The sequence below is a fragment of the Falco cherrug genome, chromosome 1, assembly GCF_023634085.1.
Source record: "Falco cherrug isolate bFalChe1 chromosome 1, bFalChe1.pri, whole genome shotgun sequence".
In the NCBI taxonomy this organism is placed as follows: Eukaryota; Metazoa; Chordata; class Aves; order Falconiformes; family Falconidae; genus Falco; species Falco cherrug.
In genome coordinates this window covers 68,830,075-68,853,793 of record NC_073697.1, presented here as the reverse complement: position 1 = coordinate 68,853,793, position 23,719 = coordinate 68,830,075, and the positions used below count along the sequence as shown (strand labels likewise).

Here is a 23,719-nt window from a genome sequence, read left to right as displayed (position 1 = left end):
AGACTTCAAAGTGAAATCTGCACACTTCAATTTCTGTAAGTGTTCAAAAACCAGATTCAATTCATTTCCAAGATCGCCATTTTTTGATCTTTTCAGCTAAAATAACATAGTAATTTCTTACTGCAGCCACATTCTTACTTTGTAAATGCTGCAATTGATTCAACAACAGTGAATGGCGTGAACATGCACCTTTGTCTGAAAAGAAGCTAAAAGATCTTACCAGCCAAGAGGTGGTGTTATCTGTCCAACCCCCCCTGGAGACAAGGGATAGAAGGTAGGGAGATCAGGAGCTGGAGGATGCCTGGACATGCCTGTTAAAGAGCACAGAAGAATGAATGACTTTCCCCCTCAAAATACTACACGTGAGCTACAGTTCACAGCTAACACAGCCAATGCTACAATGGAATTAGTGTTCTGGATAAGAAATAACCACCTTCTTGGTTAGCATTAAAAGCAAAAGGCTACCCATGCCACCTTTATAAATGATAAATTGCACATGATATTGCAATTCAAAGGGAAATACTGGAAAAAACAAAGTGGAAGGAGCACATAACTGTACAGGTAAGGACCCCTGCAAGTTTAGATCTTCTGTAAAGCGCGTTAGGCAATACTGTCCTCTCAATGGTTTCACCAAACCCGATCAAATCCTAAGGACCTCTTCTAACACTGCATGAAACAAGAGGAAAATAAGGCGTTGTCAAAGAGGCACTACAGTAGAGCTATTAGATTAGGTAAATTGCTACTCGTACATTTTCATGGGCTCCCTTATGGATTCACAGATTTTGGAAACTTGCTACCACAGAGGATCAGTGGTTAATTAAGAATAATTTTCAGGCCTGTATTGGTCACACTTGATATGATTCATTTGGCTTCCAATTGTCACTCCAGCTCCAACTAAGCTCTTCATCAAGTTGACTCCTGTGGGCTCCAAGGTCAATCTGTTTTGCATGGTAGTATTTCATGGAAAAATAAGAGCCCCATCAGGAATGATCCATCAGCTCACATTCCCCAGAACACAGAGTCCTACAACTGCAAGAATCACCTCAAGATTAAAGCTAATCCTCGTCCCAAAAGGGTCTGTGGTCTCCATTCTTCACCTAAACCTTGTGCCCCCAGGAGACATGGAATTATGGTTGCAGAGGCCACAAAGACATCGGTTTATTTAAATGTGTTTGGGGAAGAGGGGGCTGAAGCAGAAGGAATTGTTAAGTCTACTTCACATGTTAAATCAGCTCCTTTAAAGGGGTATTAAATATTTATGTGGTGACGCTCCAAAGGTCCAAGACTGAATGTGTGCGCTACCTTGAGACGTGGTTTATAGATTGATGCCAGTGATTTATCCCCCCTGCCCCCCCAGTTTGTATTTTAATCTACTGAATTTAATTACAAGATTTGAAGAACATCTTTCAGGACTATGTACAGGAAAAGACAGACAACAATACTGGTGGTGTTACTGTCTCAAAAAAGGTAAATTCTCAGACTTGGGACCGCAATCTGAGTGAGGATCAAATTTCTGGCTAGTTGTCTTTTCAAAGGTGTAAAACAGCTGGTGGCTGACAAGAGAGGGAACACTTTATATACCCCAGGGTTTTAATGTGAGAGGGAATGCTCTTCCAGAGCAGCTGGAAAAAAAAAAACAAAACAAAACAACAACCAACCAAAGGTGAAAAACAAGCCCAGCATCTCATCTCTCTCATCTCTGGTGATGGTTGATGCTCCTGGGAGTGACAGCACGACCTTGCCCCTGCCAGACCAAGTTCTGCACAAGGAACCGGGCCACTCCTTCCACAAAATCTGCATTTCTGACCAACAGAGACAACGCTGCTGTCCCTGCACTAATGCACAGTGGTTATCACTAGTCCAAAGCTTCTGGACCCTGATGGGGGGCTACTAGACACCTAATGGCCAGCAGGAACACGCACAGCTACCATACAGCCAGTGCTCTCCAAAGCAAGTTCTTGCTCCTGAGAGGGTTAAGGGAAGGAAAGAAAGAAAGAGAAGAAAAAAAAACAAAGGAGAGGAAGTGACTGACTTTATCAAGGTGGTGATTGTGTCTCCTTCCCAAAGTGCCTGGGGTGCAAGACGCAGCACTGCAGGCAAGCTGCTGTGGACACCCCTGTCGGGGGATTTTGGTGGGAGGAGGGCACCTTGGCCCTGGCATCAGGGCTGGGGTGCCAGGGCAGTGCCTTGTTCCAAATCCACGGTGGGAGGCAAGGACAGAAACAATGGTTGGAGGCGTTTGGCAGAGGACTTGATGGAAAAAAAAAATAAATCCTCTCTTCACAGCAACTGCATGGGCCACTTCACTGGGGCTGCTCCCACATGCCAGCGGCACCGAAACAGGGAGTATAGAAAGACCACACACATAAAGGAGACTGTCACAGCCAAAACCAGAAGTCTGTATTATCCATCCCCATCTTCACCAGACACTAAGCAAAGAGATCGAGAGCCCTTTCAGGAACACGGGGGGGACATGAGCTCTGCACCAGAGATGCCCCTGGTTGCCCCCTGGCAGAGCCCCTGGCCAGGCTAGTGCTTGGAGATGGCGATGTGAGTGGTGGGATGCACTGGGGCTGGACAGGAGAGGGGGCGAGAAAAGGCAGAAGGGACAATGGGCAGCAGAAACAACAAACTAGATGTTTGGTTTGGGTCTGCAGGACAGGAATACAAAAATAACCTAGGGGTAAAGGCAAAGAAGGAGTGCAGGAGGGCAAACCTATCATGCGGCAAGAGGTTTTCACTTAAGGTCATGAACTGCAGCAGCAGGGTGTGCCCCAGCCGTTGCAGCCAGCTTGCACAAGAAGTGGAAACCCCATTCTCTAACTGGTGGCACCACTGGGATTTCAAGGAATGAATGTGAATATCCTTCTCCTGGGCACTGATGCAAAGGAGGAAGACAAATGAGGACAGGAGGTCTCCATTTGCTTCTTCCAACTCTGAAAAAGATATTATACCTGTATTTACAGGCCAGGCTTTCCAGGCAGAGTGCTTTTTGTATTCCCCCTCCCTAAAAAAAAACAACAACCAACTAATCAGCAAAGAGCAAAAAACCACACAGAGCCACAGGGCCATGGAATTTTCTGGATGTAGCCCATGTTATTATCTGTGTAGCAAGGCCAAAAAAAAATCTAGGCATTCAGGGCAAGTCAGAACTAAGAAAGGTCTCTCTCCCTGAACGATGGTGGCTAGACACCTCTCCAGATAAATGGGACAACTGTGCCCATGGATGTGTGCCCAGGTAAAGCAGAGTTTCACGATCTTGTCAATTAGGTGTCACACCACATGGTGGGACATGCGAGGGCAGAAAACAGCAGGGAAAGGCACCCTCCAGGACCAGCCCCAGCACAGACAGACTTCACGACCACACACAGATGTCCTGACTACAGTGAACGCCTTTGTACACCCTCTGCTCCCTCTGCTTCCCTCGTCGTCACCAGCTCTCCCATGCAGGCTTCTCCTTCTCAGGCACTTACACAAACCCAGGCTCAGACCTGTGCCGGCCAGGGTCAGTCCTCCCCTTGCACCACCCCAACCACCATCACATCCCCCCCAGCTCCTGCATTTCAATGCAACCAAGCACACCCTCCCCAGGAAACCCCCAGCTTTGCTGGGGCACTGGTCAAGTACTCTCGGCACAGGCTGGGCTCAGCACCTCACAGGTTGTTCCCTCTTCCCTGGCAGCCCGCAGACTGACCAGGAGGGTGCTGGTGTGATGTTCCCAGATGAGGATCTGGGGGGCTGCTTTTGTTTGAAGGAGTCCTAGGGGTGCAGAGAAAACTGACCCCCATGACTCAGACATCTAAAACTATGCATTCTGCAGAAGGCAGCCGGCACGAGAAGGTTAAACAAAATGTCATGTTTGCAAAGCCTTAACTTGCACAGGCTCAAAACTGTATTTTATGGGCTATGCTTCTGTTATGCCAACTGACATATGGAAGAATTCAGACAGCCAGGATACAAGGACATAAAATACAATTTTCAGTAAAAGGGGGAAAGGAAAAGTTTCAATAACACCACTGCTGAAGTACTTTTCCCCTGGTTTTGAGAAGGTGAGGGATGATTGCTGTTTCTGTGTGCTACAAGCCTTGGGCCCCACAGGGGATGGCGAGGACTGGCTGCTGCTTACTGAAATTTTAAAAGATTTTGACGAGTAAAGCACGCCCAAATTATCACATTAGAAAGAGCATGAGGATTTAAACAGCCAAGTTAAATACCAGCATCATGGCAGAATGACCATCTCTGAAAGCAGGCATGCATGCCTGGAACCCACCCTCTAAATCTAAAATATTACAAATAAAGCTCTATCAGCAGCACAGGGGGCACCAGCACTGCTCTGCATCCCCACCATGCTGGGATGGACGGGCTCACCTTGCTTGGAGTTGACGTCTGAGGGGATGTGAGATGGGTGCGACCCTGGGGAAAAGTGCTCATCGCTGTAAGTGATAAGGGGGGTGAGGGGGTGAACCGCATGAGAAGGCTGTACCACTGGCACCTTGTTTGACTGCAAGAGAAGAAAAAAAATAAAATAAGTGTTAGCAAGGTGGGGCTTCTGCATTTAAAAAAAAAAAATCTAAAACCCCCAACATTTCCGAAATGCAATTTTTACATATTTGCACTACCGAAGGGAGAGGAACAGATAGACAGACATGACATTGGGCCTGGTGGATGGCAACCAGGTTTTCTGCCAGAATTGGCATCCTTGAATCACTGATGCCTGAGGAGGGATGTGGGCGTTGAGGAAATGAGTGGGGGACAGGAATAGGAGGAAAGGCATCTGGGAAATACAGAGATGGGGCCAGAAAAGCAGTGGCTGGAAAGGCTGAAGGGCAGGACCGCCACCACACCGGGCTGGCAGGCACTGCGCACCAAGGGCTGTATCCAAAGTATGGCAGAGCCAGCAGCAACGCTGAAGAAACCCTTCAGTTACAGGATAGAATTAAAAAAAAAAAAAAAAAAGGTTTAAAGTGTATGTTTGCCACATCTCCAGCCTTAAGAACATCACAACTTTCACTGAGTTCAGTCTTCCTCTCCATTGCTCTCCTGCATGGCTGTGGCGTTGCAGTGGTGGGGACAGGCTGTGCCTCCCCACCCCTCCATTGCCACAAGGAATGGTGGGTTTTTTCCCTTGCAATTTTACAAACTCTGGTTGAAATCTCGTTATTTGTGTAGTACGCAACTGAAAAACACCCTTAAAAGCCTAATTTGACATATAAGCAGTTGGCAGTGGCCTGAAATCAAAGTGCTTATAAATACCCGAGAGGATCCCAAAATGGGTGCTGTAAGGCAATGCCCATGCAGGACAAGATGCACGCTTCTCATCAGGCTTCCTGCTGAGGCACAGGGGAGGGAGGGGACACTCAGCATGATGGCAGGACACCCCCCAAAATCACACTCGTGGATCAAGGCTGCAAGACAATGGGATTCATCTGCCCTGACAAAATGCTGGTTGAAACACAAGCTGCTCTTCCCGTGGCAGGACGAGCTGTAGCAATGATGCCAGCGTGTAACAGGCACTCCTCATTTGTATCCCACCACGATACCCTGCCCCTTAGCAAAAATACTTATGGTGCAAACAGGATTTTAATAATTTTTTTTAAAAAAATAAGGCAAAACATTAACTGTCCTTCAGACAGAAATACCGATAAAACTCAGCAAGGAAAGTCTGCCAAATATAAGGAACTAAGAAAAAAATAAAATAAATAAAAAAAAGGAGTTCAATGAAATTAATTTTCTTTGAGTTCACTATTGAAATCCCAGCACAAACACGTTAGGACAATACTCCAAGTACAAACTCAGGATTTCTCTGGGCTTCTGGAAGCAGAAGGGTTATTGAATGGACAACTCAATTTATTGTTAAGGCCGGTAGGAGTGGAGGAAAGGGAGCAAACGGGAACCAGTGCAGCATTTTCTGCTTGCCTTGTTTCCAGAGCACCACCTTAAGGAACTTGCATTAGTAGGCAGTATCTTCTTAATGTCTGACCTATCCCTCCAGTCATATAGCTCAGAATCTGGTGCCATGAATTTTTGCTAAATTATGCTATCCTTGCTCTCCTCTTAATTTTACGGTTTTCAACACAGATTTGCTTTCCTGTGGGAAAGAGATAAGAACCTGAGGATTTTAATTTAAGCTTCGGCCTTGTCTTATATTTTGCAAGATGGAGAGAGAAAGCAGCGCTAGTAGGTGTTTTAAAGCCAACAAGCATTAGGTCCATTTTTGTGACCAAATAATAAAAGCAATATGAATTCTCAATAATATCTATGAGCTGGGTTGTAAAGGGGATAGCTCAAACTGCTATTCATCTTCCCTGGCTGTATAAATTAAACAAAAAACAGATGCCAACAAATTTCAGATGACTTACAAATCGGGCCTCAGTCTTTAGCCACGAGACTTGTGGGCCAGCCCACCATTCAGCAATTGCTTTATCAACAATAAACTGTATATTATGAATAAAGATCAAGCAATAAATGTATTTAGGTCACACACAGAGCTGCTAATCAGCATTAATTTCTCAAAATTTAGTAATTAACATTTTGTATTATACTGAGTGTAATTGTCATGCACACCCCTGGTATCAGGGTTACTTGCTTTCAGAAATCACTCATTTGTACCTCAAGAAAGCCAGCCCCTGTGCCCCCTCACTCTCCAGCACCCTGCAGATTTTATTTTATTTTCTAGTTCTCGGCACCTTATCCCCTAAGCCCACAGCAGCAGCTTTCAATGGGCGACGGAACCTTGAGAAGTCATGAGAAAAGCAAACCGCTTGTCAGCAGGCTTAAAATTAACATATAAACGGGCTGTATCTCCATTAAGAGCATTTGGGGGTCTGCAGAGCCAGAAACTGAAAAAAAAAAAAGAAAAAAAAAAAAAAAAAGAAGAAACAGTAACAATAAATAATAATAATGAGCATAATTATAATGATAATAATAAAACAATTAATAATAATAATGCTCTCGGGCCTGGCTGAGACCTCCCTAACACTGCTTTGGGAGGGCTTATGGAGCTCTGGCTTCTAAATCCTGCTGGGCACCCAGGCGTGCCACTAGACAGGGGCTTGGTGGGCACAAGTTGTGCCTTCCCATCCCCTACAGCCCCACCACCAAGGTAACCACAGGGACTGACAGGGAGAAACCACACACAAAATACAGTTTTGAGCCTGATAGCAGATTTTCCAAAAGCCCTATGGAGCAAGTAGGTTCTGCTATGGCACCTGCACTACAAGTCGACCCAGATGGGTTACCTGGGCTGTCCTCCCAGAGCAGGTTCAGGGCAGGAGACCAAGATCTCATATGCAGAGCTGGATGCCCCTCTCACCGCCCTCGCAATCTTCCCAACCCCAGGCTGGGATGAGTGGAGGAGCAGACCGGCCCCACACACTCCAGCCAGTTCCACAGATGCTGGCCTGCACCCTTTGCCTGGGGGTATCTGGACGGGAGACGATGCTGAAGCCCCTTCCACTGTGTACTGCTCGCAGCAGGCATTACAGCTCCAAAGGCTTTTCAGGGCTGCAGGACATGGCCGAAGTCCTATCTCATGCTGAGGTACCAGACAGCGCTGATTAGACTCCTCCTACCGCAGCCCAGTGTCTTTGCCCATAGGCTTCCTCCTCCTCCCAAAACCAGGGCATCCTTCCTGCATTTCCCTCCCCAAATCCTCAGAAGATGGTGCATACAGCTGCAGAAACACTGGAGTGACTGACAGAGACCTGGACACAGTGACCGCCGCCCTGGGTCAACATGACGTCCATGCAGGGGGAACTCTGTCCCCCGTGACTCAGCACTGCCAACTCAGCCAGCAACCGCCACAGCTCTCCGCGGCACACCGGTGACATTTACATCTCATATAGGCACGGTTTGGAGAGCACCTTTTCTCCTCAACACAACCTTAAAATCTTCTCCTGCAAAACCCAATCAGTCCACACACCTTCAACGAGACAATTACATAATTACCCATCGTCCTACAGGAGGTTCTTCAATATTTCAGTACAGAAACGATGCTTACCCACCCACCAAAACATAATTTGATCTAAGCTGGTACCTAAATAGCACCTAGAAACAATAAAGCAGATGAGGATGCAATTCTCATTTCCAAGACAATCTGAAGAAGTTGGATGTTTGTTGAAATGGTTCTTAACATGGCTCTGACGTAGCATACATAGTGTACTACCACATCACATCAGTTTAGTCACCTGCATTAAACTCTGGGCCCAAGCTTCTTCACACAACCTGTAAAGTAAAGGAAACTGAATATATAGCCTCACTCAAGATCTGCAATTTGGAAAAAAAATAAACAATTAAAAATGAGGACCTGTGGTTTACAATCATGAAGACCTTCCCTTATACTTCAGGGCATCTTGTCATGCACAGCATAACCTGTTATGAGCATTATGGGTTAACAGCAAAGGAACACCTGCACCTGCTGGCCTGTGGACACGGACACCCAGCTGTGCCCCACGGAACCCAGCTCAAAGAGACACTCGCTTCTGAGTGAGCAAACCTTGGTGGCCTCCTTGGAGGCTGCTGGCCCACCAGGTCTCCAGTCCTAACGCAAAGTCTTGCAGCACAGCCGATGGCAGCATCCTTTGGCCTTACACTCACGGGACCTCTTCCCTGCCCTCCTTGGGTCATTTCTGCTGCTTGGACATTTGCTCACCAGGTTGGGCCTTCACAGTCGGTATATTTTACTTCTCCTGAGCATCTGCTCAGGCTAAGGTGAGGCAGTGCAGGCAGGGGATGGTCCCCTAAAGGGACACCAACAGGGCAAACAGGCAGAGTTGGGAGAATATACATGTACTGGAAACAGCAGGAGCCAAATTAATTGGCCAGCCAGTGCTATGAGGAGGCTGCTATTCGGTTTTATGATGGGCCTGAAAAACCCCCACCCAAAATCCCTAATATAATGATGGTGGAGAAAGGGTAAGAGCTGACAGGGAAGAAGATCCTGACCCAGCAGTAGGCATTACCCCAGTAGGAGCTTCGCTCTGCACTGGACGTTGGTTTAAAACAATTGCTGTGTCGAAGTAATGCAGGAACAACTGCACAAGTCAGTGCAAGAGCAAACGTTTCCCTTGTGAACAGCAGTCACAGTCTGCAAGAGGTAAGGCTTGAACTGTAATCAAGGCACTTTGGCAGGACAAAGATGGGGGGAAGAAATCCCCCAGCCATGGCACTGGTACAGCTGCTGCCACGCAGCTGGGCGATCCCTGCAAGTGCTCTGCACTGGCGATGCCATATGTGTAGTCACAGAGTTACTCACCATTTTAAACAAGCGCCTGTCCTCTCATCTGAGGAGTACACTTTGAGACAGTTTAAATTAATATCCAGTGAGCTAGTGGTGAAACACAGCATCTCTGATTTGGTCTGAATCCATGAAGCTTTCCCTCATTTTTGAAATGCTTCTGAAGTAAAGCAAGACTACCAGAAAAAAAGCCAACAATCACCCAAGCCCTCCCCGAACAGCTAGTTAATGCTTAATGAAGGCCTGCACCTGTAAGGTATCCTATATGCAACAAGTGTGCAAAAACTATAAAAAGCCTGAGACAGCCATGGCAAAAATGCCTGTAGGTCAGCACTGGGCGAGGCAGGCGGCTAGGAGCTCCCACTGGAGCTGGGGGGACCATTTGTTCCAGCTGCTGCACAGAGAAAGATATTAAATTAACGACCCTTCAAAGAATGCGCATCTACAAAGGAGGACAGGCAGGGAGGTTCGGAGAGAACTGCGAGCAAGTGAGCTCCTGCACCCAAGATGCAAACATCCCTGAGTCAACACTCAAAGCAGTGCTCAGTTGTTGGGGTTTTTTTGTTTGTTTTTCCTCTATCTTTAAACACAAAGCTGCTTCTAAAATGCCGAGAAAGGCCCCAGCCTGTCTACTTTTCCTCTCCTGTCAACAAGTTGTGTGCTGGGCACAGGCACTAGCAGATGGTCTTCTCAATTCAAACTAAAATAAACCAATTAAAAAAATCCAACCCAAAAGTTAAGGATGGGGAAATGGATGCATTCACTTTTGGTCCTAGAAGAGAGGGTAATTTAAAAAATACATGGCTTCAAGTTTTTGACAGCAAATATTAAATTCAGGGGGGAAACACAGTAACAGATAGCTCCTCAAAAAAACCCAAACACTTCCACTGTTGCTACAGCAGTACCCCAAAATAAAAGGACCATTGATTTGTTGGAGGATTTGAGGATACCTTGACCTGAAGAGACAGGAAAAATCCATGCCCTTTTCAGCCTATTTAATTTCTAGTTTCTAGAGCCCTGAAATCATCCTCAGGCAGAAGGTTTTAGCAAACCCAGAAGACAGCCATTTCAGTTGTCCTCTCAAAATAGCAGTAGCATTTTAATGGCTAAACTAACTCTGCATTTATGCCTTTGCTGACCAGCTGTTGCAATAAAAATGCAAGACCAAGAAGCACGCAGTTTTACAGCAATGACAAAACCAGGCTCATGTCCAGTTTCATCACGGACAAGCATAGGGGGACCAGAGATGGAAGAAGGAGAGGTAACACTAAGGTGTTTTGGCCAGAACTGGTTACCAACAGATAAATCTCAGCAACACCAGCAATAACTGCACAATTTGCCCCCTCCCTGGGAGCTCTCACACAATCCCTTTCCACAGACAACTTTGCAGAGATGCAGCAAGCTTGATGTATCGAGAGCTCAAGTTACTCTCCCCCCATCCCCAAATCATTTATTTAGAGCAATAGGTTTATGTCCAAAGCCAACCTCCTCCTAGGCTTTTGACAGCAGAGATCATTTTATGCTTAATTTTCAAAACCTCCAATCCTTAGACGGTACAGTTGGGAAAATGACACAGCAGGTATGGGGGTGGTGGATTTGTAACCTTACTTTTAGCCTCACCTGAAGCTAAAAGGAGCAGCAATGGGAAAGCATGCCCACAGGAACACCCTGCTCACAGGAAACAGGGGCTTAGGAATATTGTGGTTTATGAAAGCCAAATAAAAAAGGCGCAGTCTTTCTGTCTTGCTTCACAACCCAGCAACGGGAGGCCATTTATCTCACTGACCTTTTGTGCTTACAAGCCGTGGGGGTGATACCCCAGTGACTCACATCACAGTACAGAGGCAAAGTGAGATGCTGCATCCACTCCAATGCAAAGCTTTACGGCTTTGCCGCTGCTAACACTTATTCAAAGAACAAACCCAGAATCAAAATCACATGTTTCAGGGGGTAAACTGATGGCTTGCCAAGGTCAGAAATTAAAAATCTGCCTGGTCCCCTTTTTCCTCACATACTGTACTCCAGTGCTTTGCCACGTAATTAAGTTGTATTTAGTGCTGGGAGCCAGGGAAGAGGAGAACAAGAAAGTTACTTTAAGTCAGTCATTGCAAGCTTCCCCTCCTCCCCAGGGCATGTTTCATCAGGCAATGGTAGAGCCACAGCATCCCAGGAGACCCTTGGGAGAAGGAGAGAAGCATCTTCTAGCACACCAGCAGACAAAGGAGGCACCCAGGATCCTTGCTAGAGCTTCCCGTGGTTATTCACGAGCAAGAAAAGTTTGTGCCATTTTCCAAGTCCCACACCGCCTTTCTTTTTGGGAAGCCCAGCAGCAAGCAGCTGCGGCTGCAATGCATGGGAAAGGCAGCTTCACAGCCAATGGTGCTGTGCCATGGTCTGCAGGCACGCAGAATCAGCACCTGAAGCAAAGGGGGTGTCACGGTGGGAAATGCAGGCAACGTACAAGGACAGGCAAGAGGAGTCTGAGCAAACCACTCTGCCCGAAGGGTCGGTGTGCAGTAAAAACTTCCGTGCAACAGCCAGGGGAGCATTGCAAAGAAAAGAGTACATGCAATTTGATAAAGCCTAGAATAAGCATCTATCTAGATGGATTACAATAAGCAACTGGATTCAAGTTAACTGCAGCATTAGTGAGAAACCGCCACGCTAATGGCTTGTGTACATTCTTGCCTTTTTCTAACTCCCCCCCCCTTTCCCTTTCCCCTCAATCCTGGAAATTAATATAGCACAACTATGACAGGTTTTTGCTGAAAAGTTGTAATAAACATTTGAGTTCCCTCAAGACAGCTTTAAAAACACGGGTGTTGAATCTCTGACAGAAACATGCTTTACTTCAAGTGTTCATTAAGTACTGCCATTAAGTAAGTGATTAAAGCACACCCAGTATTAAAATAGCTTGATTAGAAATCCCCTGCTATCTTCATTTTCTTCTCTCCCGTGACTTCTTAATTTGTTTGTTCTTGCCTGCTCAGGAAGGCTGTCAGGAGACCTGGCGTGCTGGTGAACCACACGGGGAGCCAGGCGGGTCTTGCAAGGCTCGGATCAGGGAAGACAAGCCCACTTCTATTTACGCGCTGCACGCTCACGTATACACAGCCCATTCGTTTTAGAAATAGGTACTAACAACTGATAGGGCATTAAATTGCCGACAAAGTCACAAGCTTGCAGGGAAAGCTTTCCCTGTTGAAATATTTTGCAATGTTTTATTTCATTCTCCAAACTCAGTAGCGGATCCTCTCCGATGGCAATTAATTGCTAGTACATACTCCACAATTTGGCAGCCGATGCTCATTTTAAGCTCCGGTTCCCACACGATGGTCCTTTTAATTTTGCCCATCCTGAACAGTTGATCTTTTTCCTGATGTAAATATGTGCACCAAGAAGCCTGGACCCTCAACAAACAGCAACCTGCAGCATCAAATCACACACTCAACCCCAGGGGTCAATAAGCACTCCCAAAACCTGGTAATGGGACCACTGGCACTGGAAACACTCTAAATGGTAACATGCCCATGGGCTGCAGCTCTGCAGCCTTTTTCCTATGCAGCATCCCTGCTTCTGCCTCGTGCATCCTTATCACACACAAGCCAGTCCCATCAGCTGAAAAGGCATTTTCCCCTGCCATTTCCTGACCTGCCCACAGCCCTTTCTGTTCTTTATTGGCCAAGGGGAACACAGGCACCACAATGTTTTAACAAGCCCAGGCTCGAGCCTCTGAGTCACGGGGGTCTGGCTTATTAATTGCTTTGACAATAAGGACCGTTGTTCTAAAGCAGCAGAGGAAGTCTGCAGGACACCAGAGGAACCAGTGTCCACAGTCCACTCACTTGCCAGGGCGGGATCAGTAGGGTCACTATGTGCCAGGGACCCCCAGGGGTTTTGGGTAGGGGAAAAGGTGCTGGAGCCCACCCCAGTGTCACCTCTTGTGCCACCTTCAGCTCTTCCCAGGGGACAAAGCTGCTCTGGTTTCTGTCACCAGAACCATCGGCTGAGTTAGGACAAAGACACAAGCTTGTTTTGCTTGCCTCCAGGTTATCAGGATCCCTGCTCACAACTCTGGCACCTTCTCTTCTCCAAGGTACTCAGACCCACAAGCTAATGTTCCTCTCCTGAGCAAAGGGATGTGTTTCGATCCGATATTCAACTGGGGACTCCTCTGCACCCTTGAGCACCCACTTAAATTGAGCATGAAAACCACTCAGAAAGTGAAACACCATCTCCTACATAAGCATACAAGTTTTGTGTGAAAGTGGGCGGTCTGATGGCAGCCTCTGAAGCCTGGTGTTCCTGTTCTGGCAGACAACGTGCGTCACAGGATGGGACGACTTTTCCTCATGGGCCTTCTCATGTCCCACAGGATATAGACCTAGGCTCCTGGGGGGAACCGTGAAAAAAAATCTGTCCTGCACCCTGGTGACAGGAAGATGCCTTTCGGCACTGTACACACAGTGGATCAAAAGTGCTTGAAATAGGACCTCTCTTAAATGTATTTACATTAAGTCTATGTTACAGCCTATTCAATGCCACATAGCATAAGACAGACTGTCAGAGGCCTAGAAGGCTGAGAAATGGGTCAAATTCTCTTCGAGCAGCAATTTTTAAAATGTAATGAACAGAAATGTTCTTGATTAAGAAAACGTGAGAGTATGACAGGCGTCAGTAAGGTATCTCGGCTCTGTCTCACAGAAGGTAAGAACAAGGGCTCAGATGCCTGTGCAAGCACCCGACCCACCTTTACGTGCCCAAAACCTCTGTTCACCATGCCTAAATTTGCAGCTTAGAGGTTGACTAGGCAACCACTGCTTACTTCCAGCAAAATGGAGATCCAGCCGTGCTAGCCATACTACCCACCGTGACCGATGTTTTTGCAAGTGCTCCTGCTTTGTCCGCCCTCTAAAAAACAGGCTGGGGCAGCACAAGATAGAAACAGATGCGAAGATGAAGGAGTGATGAGTTTGATGACATCAGTGACTCCTTGGCTGGTCCCTGCTCCTGGCAAGCCCTGCATCTCACCACACCAATGCTGCTGAAAGGCTCCCACAGGGAAACCACTGCTGAGGCCAACCCCCTCCGGCTCTGAAGCACCAAGAAGGGCTGCCCACGCTTTGCTGGGAAGCGAGGAGCCCCCACCACCGGGATTTTAGCTGCTTCAGGGGGATTTCCCAGCAGAAGTGGAGCAGTCCCATGCCCAGCTTGAAGCCCAATGCTGACAGCGGGGACTGTGGGCCACAGATGGTGGCAGGGGCAGGCAGGGCCAGATGGAATTGATGCAGGGATCACTCAGCATATGACGGGGTATGAAGCACTAGAGGTGACACTTCCTCTAAATTTGAGGCTCCCAGGCACCACTGGCCCTGCATATACACTGGAAAAAGTTTTCAAGTAACTTCCCTGAGTCCAGCTAAACCGTATTAACAGATTTATCCAATAACATGCAAATTCAGGTTTTAATGAAAAGTCTTAAGTCCCAGCTCTAAGTGATTTGGACTTTTCTGCTAATGGCATCTGCTAATGACCAAAGATTTAATGCATCAAGTCTTAGCATACATCAGTGCAAACAATATAATCATTTAGTGGAGGTAAAAAGTCATCTCATTAGACATCCATCACTGGATGTGGGCAAGATGGTCCAAAGGCTTAAAATAAAATATTCATTTTTAAACTAAAAAAAAAAAAATTTAAAAAAATCCCTAAAAACGTACAAATGATTAAGCCAAAAGTAGCAGCCTGCTAAAGCTTCACTAGGATTGAAAATGCAAACTGCAACATTTATCTGGAGGTAAAACGCATTTGCAAGTACTTAATTTCTACAGCACTGTTCCACAGAAGGCAAAAACCAATTTTAACAGGAATTAAAGCAATAGGGCCCTCCAGAAACAGGATGTCTCTTAGACAGGTTATTTGAACCATCAGCAGAAGGTCACAACAGGAATTATTTCTCTATCACATTGTGCAAGATTATTTCAGTATAAACACAAGTGTTGAAAAGCTACTAACTTAATTTTATAGATCAGTCCCATGAGGGTCTGTCATGTCAATGAGACACAAAAAAATGCCCTAAAATTACATTTACGCGTCGCTAAAAATATAAAAATCACAGCACACAGCTAAGGATGAACAAAGAATGACTCAATCAAGGCACAGGCTCAAAAAAGTATGTTGCAAACACTTTTTTTGGCCCAAAACATCGATGCCAATTGTTTCATTTGGACTCTTGGCGTGAACAAGACCAATAAACCTACCGAGAAACACTGCTGGATGCTGAGCTATCGACACATAATCTAAATGCTTGGTATTTTTAGTCTCATTTGCCGAACAGCTTCTTAGAAGATAGAAAAAAGGGACCAATGCCTTCAAGCCATGGGCTGCCGGTGGAGATGACTCAGTGACTCAGGTCAGGGGAGTACTGTAATTATAAGGGGCCCACACAAACTTCACCATCCTTTTTGCAGAGGGGGGAAAAGGGTACCCAGAAAAGATGAAGCACCCCACCTTTGTGTCTGCTGTCTTCCAGGGCAGCTTAGGAGAGCATCCTCACCCTGCACTCACCCCCAGGAAGCTGCTGGGACCCCCTGGCCCTGCTTGGCTCCTTTTACTGCACAGCACCCTCAGGCTCCCCAAAACCAGACATTTCCTTGTTTTCAGGCCTGACCCATGCAGGCGCACGGCCATCCTGGGCACTGACCTGAAGGCTCTCCAGCAGGTGGGGCAGCCCCAGCTTGGGGAGCCCGTGAGATGGGGGGAGAACGTGAGAAATGTGCCGCTCACCTGCTCCCCCTTCCCACCCCACCCATTTTAGTCTATTACTACTAAGCTCCTTCCCCCAGCTGGCCACGGGGCTTACAAAAAAGTTACTGGTATGCACAAGACACGTGACTCCCTTTAAATCCTGCGTAGGATATTTCTGCCTGCTGTTAGACTTGATTTTTTTTTTTTTTTTAATTCAAGAGGTGCCCTTTAAAATTTAAGAAGTCACTCTTGAAAGGAAAGAAACACACCCAGCCCACGACCTAAGTTTTGTGCAGCAGGCACCTACATCCTCATAAAAACCCTGGACTGTGCTTTATAACACAGGTAGAAGTCTAAACATCATAAAAAAGGGCCTAAATTGCCAGATTGCCCAAGCCTCCAGTAAATCACCCTTCCAGATGGGCTTACAGCTGCACACGGAGCCCTGCTAGTAGCAACGGGTCACCCTGCAATTATATTTCAATCCTACTAAACTCCACAAACATTATATGAGTTATGCTTGATTTCATTAAAGAGGCACTTCTGAAGTTTACCATCGCCCCATCATTACCGACAGTTTGATTTTTCATGCAAGTAGCGCTTCCCTGTGTAAACACACCACACACCCCCGCCGCCTCCAAAGTGTGGCAAAGGAAGAGGTGGACAATTTCTTATCGTAACTGCATGCCTCCTCAGTACTTTTCATTGCAATAAATGCCGCGCTTGGGAGAAATGTGGCCACATTAGACTCTACAAAACAACACTAAACAATTTATCAGGCAAAAAATCAGCTCATAGCAGGAGAGCTCAGAGAAGCATTCAGCCCTTCTCTCCTCCGTTCCACTGCTGACAGGGCAGGTGGTCAGGAATACCACAAGTGCCCAAATGCAATGCTAACCCCTTTCTTTTTTTGGGGTGGACACGAAGTACATTTGCACGACCTGCCCGTTGCACGCCTGCTGCCCCAGGGCAGCGCACCCCGGAACTGCTGCAGCGCCCAGCGTGGGCTGGTGCTGGTGCTGGGCACACTCAGCCGGCCACGCTCCCACACAGCAGGCGCTCCAGCTGGCACCACCAGCCCGGCATGTGGTCAAGGTCTGCAGCCACATACTGGAGAAATTCCCCACCACCACCCCTTCCCCCTCTCTCTTTCCTCTGCTCCCAGCAGACCCCTTCCCCATTCCCAGCATGGTATTTCGGAGGTCAGCACCAGACCCTCCCCTCTCCCCTGCAGATGGAACGCGCTTTTTAGCTCAATGCTCTGGGATCTGAGGATCACTGGGAGGTTGGGCAGCAGACGGGCGCTCCTGCTGCAGGCCCCGCAGATGCTGCATGCAGACTCATTTTCCGTTTGCTCCAGAGGCCACATATCCACAGCCAGCTGCACAGTTTGCTATGCTTGTTTGCGGATGAGGTAAAATTTTACCGCCCCTTTATTCAAGAAGCAAGGTGGGAGACAGATTCAGGGGCATGTATTTCAGAACTTTTAAGAAGGAATCAAGTGCTCGATTCCAAAAAAAAAAAAAAAAAAATTAATTTTCCCCTTTTGTGGCAGTAAGTGCCCTTACTGTGTATTATCACATGCTGCACAAGAAAAAGCATGTCTAACTCTCTCACTCCTATCCTATACCTAGGACGGTATACCTTAACCTCGTTTGAAAATAAAAATCACCCCAAATTTCATGCTGTTAACATGCTTCCACCATCCCACAGGTGCTGGTTCACAGCCAAGACAGTATCACACCACGAACCACAGGCAGAAGCACACACGCACACCACCCCCCTCCCCTTTCCTCTAGTTTCAGCGCCTGGGGCCTGAAGACAAAGCTGGCAAAGACACCAAGCAGCCAGCCGGGCTCAGGTCAGCCCCCAGCCACAGCCAGAGATGGGACCGTGAGCCACAGAGTGAATCCCCATCTCCCCAACCTGAGGGGTGCAGCCCCCTCACATCACCCAACTAGCCGAGATGCAACACCACAGCATCTAATGGGCATAAGCGGAGACAGGATTTGCTCATTTCAAACATCTCTTCCTTCCACTCACTCTCCCCAAACCTCCCTGCCCACACACAAGCAGCTCGTATGGGATAACTAGGCTCAAAATGAGAAATTAAATCCCAGTCTATCAAAACAGTGGGAAAACAATATCCTCTCAGTGGAAGATACCGTGGATAATTTCTTCTATGCCCAGTATTTTGGAACTCACCATTTGTATCAATTGCACAAAATTAGGAGCTGAGAACATGAGGAGAGCAGCTCCTTCAGTGTAGCACAGAGATGGAGCACAGCTTTTCACAGCATTGAGCTGTCACACTAAGTCAGAGGAAGGAAATACTGCCTCCCCCACAAAATTATTTAAAAAAAAACAAAAAAAAACCCCAACCAACACACAACCAAAAAACCCACACCTTTCCTCTTCAGAAAACCCAGGCCAGGTGTTACATGCTCTTGACATCAAGCTAAGGCCAGGCTGGCTAATCTGTAGGTTCACTCCTTAACGAGATAAAGGATTTCAGTGCAGTGCTGCAGCCCGGGCTGTGGGAGCTGTGGGCTGGAGGAGTGCTGCCGGCAGCCGAGTGTCACTCCTGGAGGAATGCCTGACCTTTCCTGGGGCTTTGATCATGCTGGCTCGCAGCGTGAGATAACCAGCCCTTTGCAGAATCCGGAGGTAATAAAAAAAAAAAAAAAAAAAAAAGGCAGCTTTGAGGCCTCATGTTTTTGCAGGGAAATACTTACCTGTGTTCACTGCTCAGTCCCTACCACCCTCCCCAGATACCAGCCACTTTAAAGCCAAACCCATCACTGTCAGCTAGGGAAATTACATAAAGCACTCAGGTGACACTTTTTTAGCTCGTTTAATTTTTCTTAATTGAAGAAGGTGCTTGCGTACCACTCTTAATGTAAGGTGCACATACAGAAACTCAAAAAAGAGCAGAGCAACTGCAGTAAGACCTCTAATTAGTACATGATTAAGCTCTAAGTAGGATTAATAGGAGGGAAAATTTTGTATCTCACACAAACAAGATAGCAAAAGAGATAGATAAAAGCACAGAACAGGAATGAAGCTTTATTGGCAGTTCCCCTCTGAACACTGAACCCTACAGAAAGGAGTGGATTTGCTGAGGATTGTTTGTTTGTAATTATTTTAAAGAGAGGGTGTCTTTCTCAGGACAGTTCATGATGGGCAATTTAAACAAGCCAGTGTAGTACCAGGTTATAAAGTGTGAAACACCTGGAGCCTTGGGCTGAATGTACTGAACCTCTAAGTGATAATTAGATCAGTTTTGAACACTTCCCTTAATGAGTCTATGCAAGCATCAAGTCCACTCAGCCTGCTTTTGATCGCCAACCTAGAGAAGTTCACATGGTCTTCTCAGGCTGGGGTTTTGCTTTGTTTTGTTTTGTTCGGGCCACTGCAGTACAGTCTCTAAAGCTGGGATCTACAATTCCTCGGTGCTCTGTGCAGGTTGTACATGCAGCACGGGTCTCGCTCTGCAGCACTCCTCAGCTGCAAGCTGGCTGATGCCAAACTGAGCAGACCTGCTAAGTTACCCCTCTGGGGGGAAAAAAAGTTGTGCTCAGCTATGCTGTCTTCCTCACGGGGTTAACTATGTAGATTTCAGATGCAAATTTTACTTTAGGGCAGGCTTTATGGTATTAAGAGTCTCTTTTTCAGCCTTCTGAAATTTCATATGTATACATGCTAGAGCTCTCTCATCTCTGTTAATTGGGTTTTGTGGAATTTCAAGGCCTGGGGGCCAAGGGAGGAGGGCTGCTGATTAAAGCGCGCCATGCAGAAGTGGATGCAGAAGTGTTGCACTGTAACAGGAGGGAAACTAAATTCCTCAGAGCTACTTGCCTTCATGCATGCACCCTGCCTGCCACATGGAAGGAACCCCATCTTTCGCCCTGGCCTTCCCCAGGGTGTGAGGACAGCTCCCGCCCCCTCCCATGGGCAGCACGGGGAGGATGCTCACCCCTGCTTCTCTGGTCGCACAAATCATTTTTAAGAGATTTCAAGGCTGGGCTGCAGTGCTTATCGCACAGTGCCCGTGTCCTCGCCACGGACCCAAACAGGGTCATTTCCCCACAGCCCTAACCAAAGCAGTGGCAACAGTGGCGCGGGGGGAACCCACACCCTGACCTACACACCTCAGGACCGTGTTTAATCTCCCTTTATCCCCTTTCATAACCCAGCATGTACATGTGTGTCAGAATTTGTTTGGCTGTGATGCCTGAACTGATGAAATGATGTGTGTGTGTGTGTGTGTGTTGTCTGTCCCCACAATGAGGGCACAGAAAATACCCATTCCTGCATTTGGCCGAACTGTATCTCTCCACATACGAGGATCCAGCCCAGGAGCTTGCTCGCTGGAGCTAAATACAGATATTCACACACCCATTATAAATGCAGTCTAGTTTCATTTTTAACCCACAGGAGGGTGTGGAGGGAGAAGACATCAAAGCATGGACACAGGCTACCCTGGCATTCTGGGCGTGCAATTTTATCTTCCCCTCATTTCCCTCCTCTCCAAACCAGCTGCTACAACTATCACGATGCTTGCCCTCCGGCCAGTATGCTGGAAAACTGGCTTCCAAGGCAGTCATTAATCTCTCCCCATTACCCAGCTGGCACAGGATTTTGCTTGGATCGGAGGAGAGTCAGCTCCATGCCCTCCAAAACACCGGTGGCAGCTCCCACAGCCATGCATGCCAGGAGCCCACCGGCCCTGCTGCCTACACTGGGCACAGCCTGGTGCCGCTCACGCTGCTGTGGCAGAAGGGCCACTGCACCGGGGACAAAGAGGGTAAAACTCGGACACTGGCGCTGCACAGCACTGAAAGAGGGTGTTTGACATGAATTGAATAAAACCTGCCTGTCAGCAAAGACGGTGAAAAGAAGTGTTGTGCATCTTCAGGGGAAGGTGGCTCAGATCAGAGCTAAGTTTAGAGGCTGACTTCTTGCATAGCAATAGCAGCAGAGAGTAGCCCCTACATATGCCAGTTATGCCAGTGAAATGAAGATGCATGTAAAACTTCAGCAAGAAAATGCAGCTCGACAATGTTACGCTTTTCATTCGGCCATCAGGTTTCAACCTATATGAGGTAACAGGGCTGGAAATACACAGATAGGTACGTGGCATGTTGAGCGCAAGCAAGGGCTGCTCCAGTAAAGCCGAGCTGAAATGAGAATAAACCAGGCTTAGAAAGTAATGGTGCATGCCACTGCAAGTTTGTTAGGGACATAAGTAACAAGAAGCGTGTTTTGTGTTATTACCATGTGAAAACCATTTTACTGTACCCCACCATATACTGCACTCGCCCAGCAACACTACTGAGGCAATGTTTGACCGTCTACATTGGGACAAAAATAACCTTTTCAGAGATCACTTTTTTGGTGTGTTGATGGGGTGATTTATACCAAACCTGTCATATCCTCTCTGCTCATTTGCTACTTTTAGAGGGGAACAACGGGGCCTGTCGAAAGCCTTGTGTATACATATACATACATAAACCTGTATTTGATCTGTCAGTAGGACCGTAGGTTCCCCCAAGAAGAAGAAACACACAGATGAGTTTTTGATCTTCCTTAAAGTACCGCTTATCTCAGCTTTTGTTTGTTTTCTGCTTTTTGGGTGTGGGGTAGCATCTGATGTGAATGCCACCCACCGTAACTTATCTAGGCAAAGATACAACCATCATAAACCACTGCTGGAACAAAAATAGCAGCACCTTTCTCTCCCCTGCCTCCCCCAGGGAATGGGCCGCATGCAGGATGGTACTGCCAGCATGTGCAGCTACGAGTACATTTTGCAGATCACAGAATCAGAGGCACTAGGCATGGGTCTGCCATCATTATCTCACACTCAGACATGCGCTACGGAACCGCAGAGTCCTTCCTGATGGCTTCCAGGAAGAGCGGCCCTGCCCAAACTGCCGTGGAGCAGGGAGGGATGCTTCACCCCCAAGGCTGCTGGTGGGTGCAAACTCCAGCTTGGCCCAAGGAAAGCTGCCACCTGCAGCACAGCTGGGTGAGTAAGCATCTACAGCAACAGCTCAAAACACTTCAGTCCCATGCAACAAGCCTAAACCACGGCGCGCTGAGCCTTCCCCTGCTGCCCAAGTCTTCATCTTCTCACCCTCTCCTTGCCATCTAGAGGGAGGGTGAGTCCACAGTGAGATGCATGACAGGGTGCAACAGCAATGTGCTGAATCCTAACTTGAATGGAGGAAGTGGTCTGAAAGGGATTTACTTGAGGGTGCAGGTTAAATCAGCCTTCGCCCACACTTATGGCTTAGTCCCTCTTAACTCTGGAGCGCGCTGACCAACTGCGGCCACACCTGAGCAGGGGGCAGAAGTCTCCAAGCAGCTATGCTCCTACCAGCTTTTGGAGGGGAGAGAAGGGAAGAACAACCCAGAGGCCAGGCAGGGGAAGGAGCTCTTAATTAGCAGAAGGCAGCAATCAGCCGCTATGCCGCCTGTTTTGCAGCAGCCGGCTGGGTAAGCATGTGGCACATGGGGCCACCAGTGAGAGCCACGTGAGCTCTCCATCCCCAGCACATCCTTTCTTGCCAGGAAAGGACACAAACTGCTGGGAAACCCAGCTGCGGGGTCTGCTGCCGAAACCCTGCAGGGCTCCTGCTGAAAAGCGCACTTAAAATGCACACTAAAAATAGAGCCTGCACTGATGCTATATTTAGCAGGAGGGTGCACACTTTCAGAAGGGCTGTTGTCCCCTCCAGCAGCAGGGGCAAGGCAGCCGGGCATGCCCTCAGGATGGTCCCACATACCAACCCTGCTGCAGTGGCACAGGCCAGCACCCAGCACGAGTGCGCCTTTGGGAAGCTGCATTTTCTTATGGAAAGGCAAAGGCAGGCTGCAGAAGACCATTTGCAAGCCCACTGGTCCTGGCTCCACAGCAGCCCAGCGGGAGGCAGGAGCCTGGCCCTCCCTGGGAGTGTGCCACTGGCCTGTCCCACAAGTGGATGCTTCCTTCCCTGTGCCTGGGCTTCTCTACCTGTGTAAGTGTGATAATGAGCACCACGTTCTTCATAAGTACTTACGGACTTGTTGCTTCATCCAGGCACTCAGGAGAACCAGGCCTAGCTGTAGGAAGTAATATTTAATAAGGGCCACTGAAAATTTGTCAGCTAGTGAAAACATGAAACCTCCCACTTAGCTTGTCAAGGCAAGCATCTGCCAAAACCCCTGACTAACAATCTCTCGAGTAAAGAGCAAAACACCCATCTACTGGCCAGACCACTTAAGACTATGGGGGCAGATCCAGAGCTGGCAAAATACAGGCGCCAGGCTTTGCACTAGCAAGCCCAAAGGGGCAGGTATGCACTTTCCAGGTTTCGTGCTGGGTCTCCTCTCCCCCAGAGCAAAGCTGAGAGGCCACATAGCCTGAGAAGAGGATGCCATGCAGTCCCTGTGGATGCTGCACAGGACGAAGTGGCACCTTCTCCCGTTGAACTCACAGAGCCCCGTGGGGCAGCAAGGCAAGGTGGGGGGCGTCCCACCTCCGGCGCCCGGGAGGAGCCACTGAAAGCCGAGCTTCTAATTAAGACCATGGCTTTGGTTAATTGAGTCCAATTCACCTGTGACATGAAGAGCCCCAATCCCATCAACAATAATGGAACTGCATCGGCTTACACCAGTAATGACTTCAAATCAGCGGCATAATAAAGCTAATTCAATACTTCTGCAGGTCCAGCTGATGAGGCTGCCACAGGA

At 47.8% G+C, this 23,719-nt stretch overlaps 1 protein-coding gene across 6 annotated transcripts in view; it reads right to left on the bottom strand.

The window, feature by feature from the left end:
- LEF1 (lymphoid enhancer binding factor 1) overlaps window positions 1–23,719 on the bottom strand; it is a 70,668-nt gene that overhangs the window by 24,947 nt on the left and 22,002 nt on the right. For all 6 annotated transcript variants that reach the window (XM_055704221.1, XM_055704226.1, XM_055704233.1 and 3 more), the window contains 2 exons: window positions 4,369–4,501; window positions 221–311 (listed from right to left, as the gene is read on the bottom strand). In XM_055704221.1, the coding sequence (XP_055560196.1) occupies window positions 221–311; window positions 4,369–4,501 (224 nt within the window). The remainder of the gene's footprint in view (window positions 1–220; window positions 312–4,368; window positions 4,502–23,719) is intronic.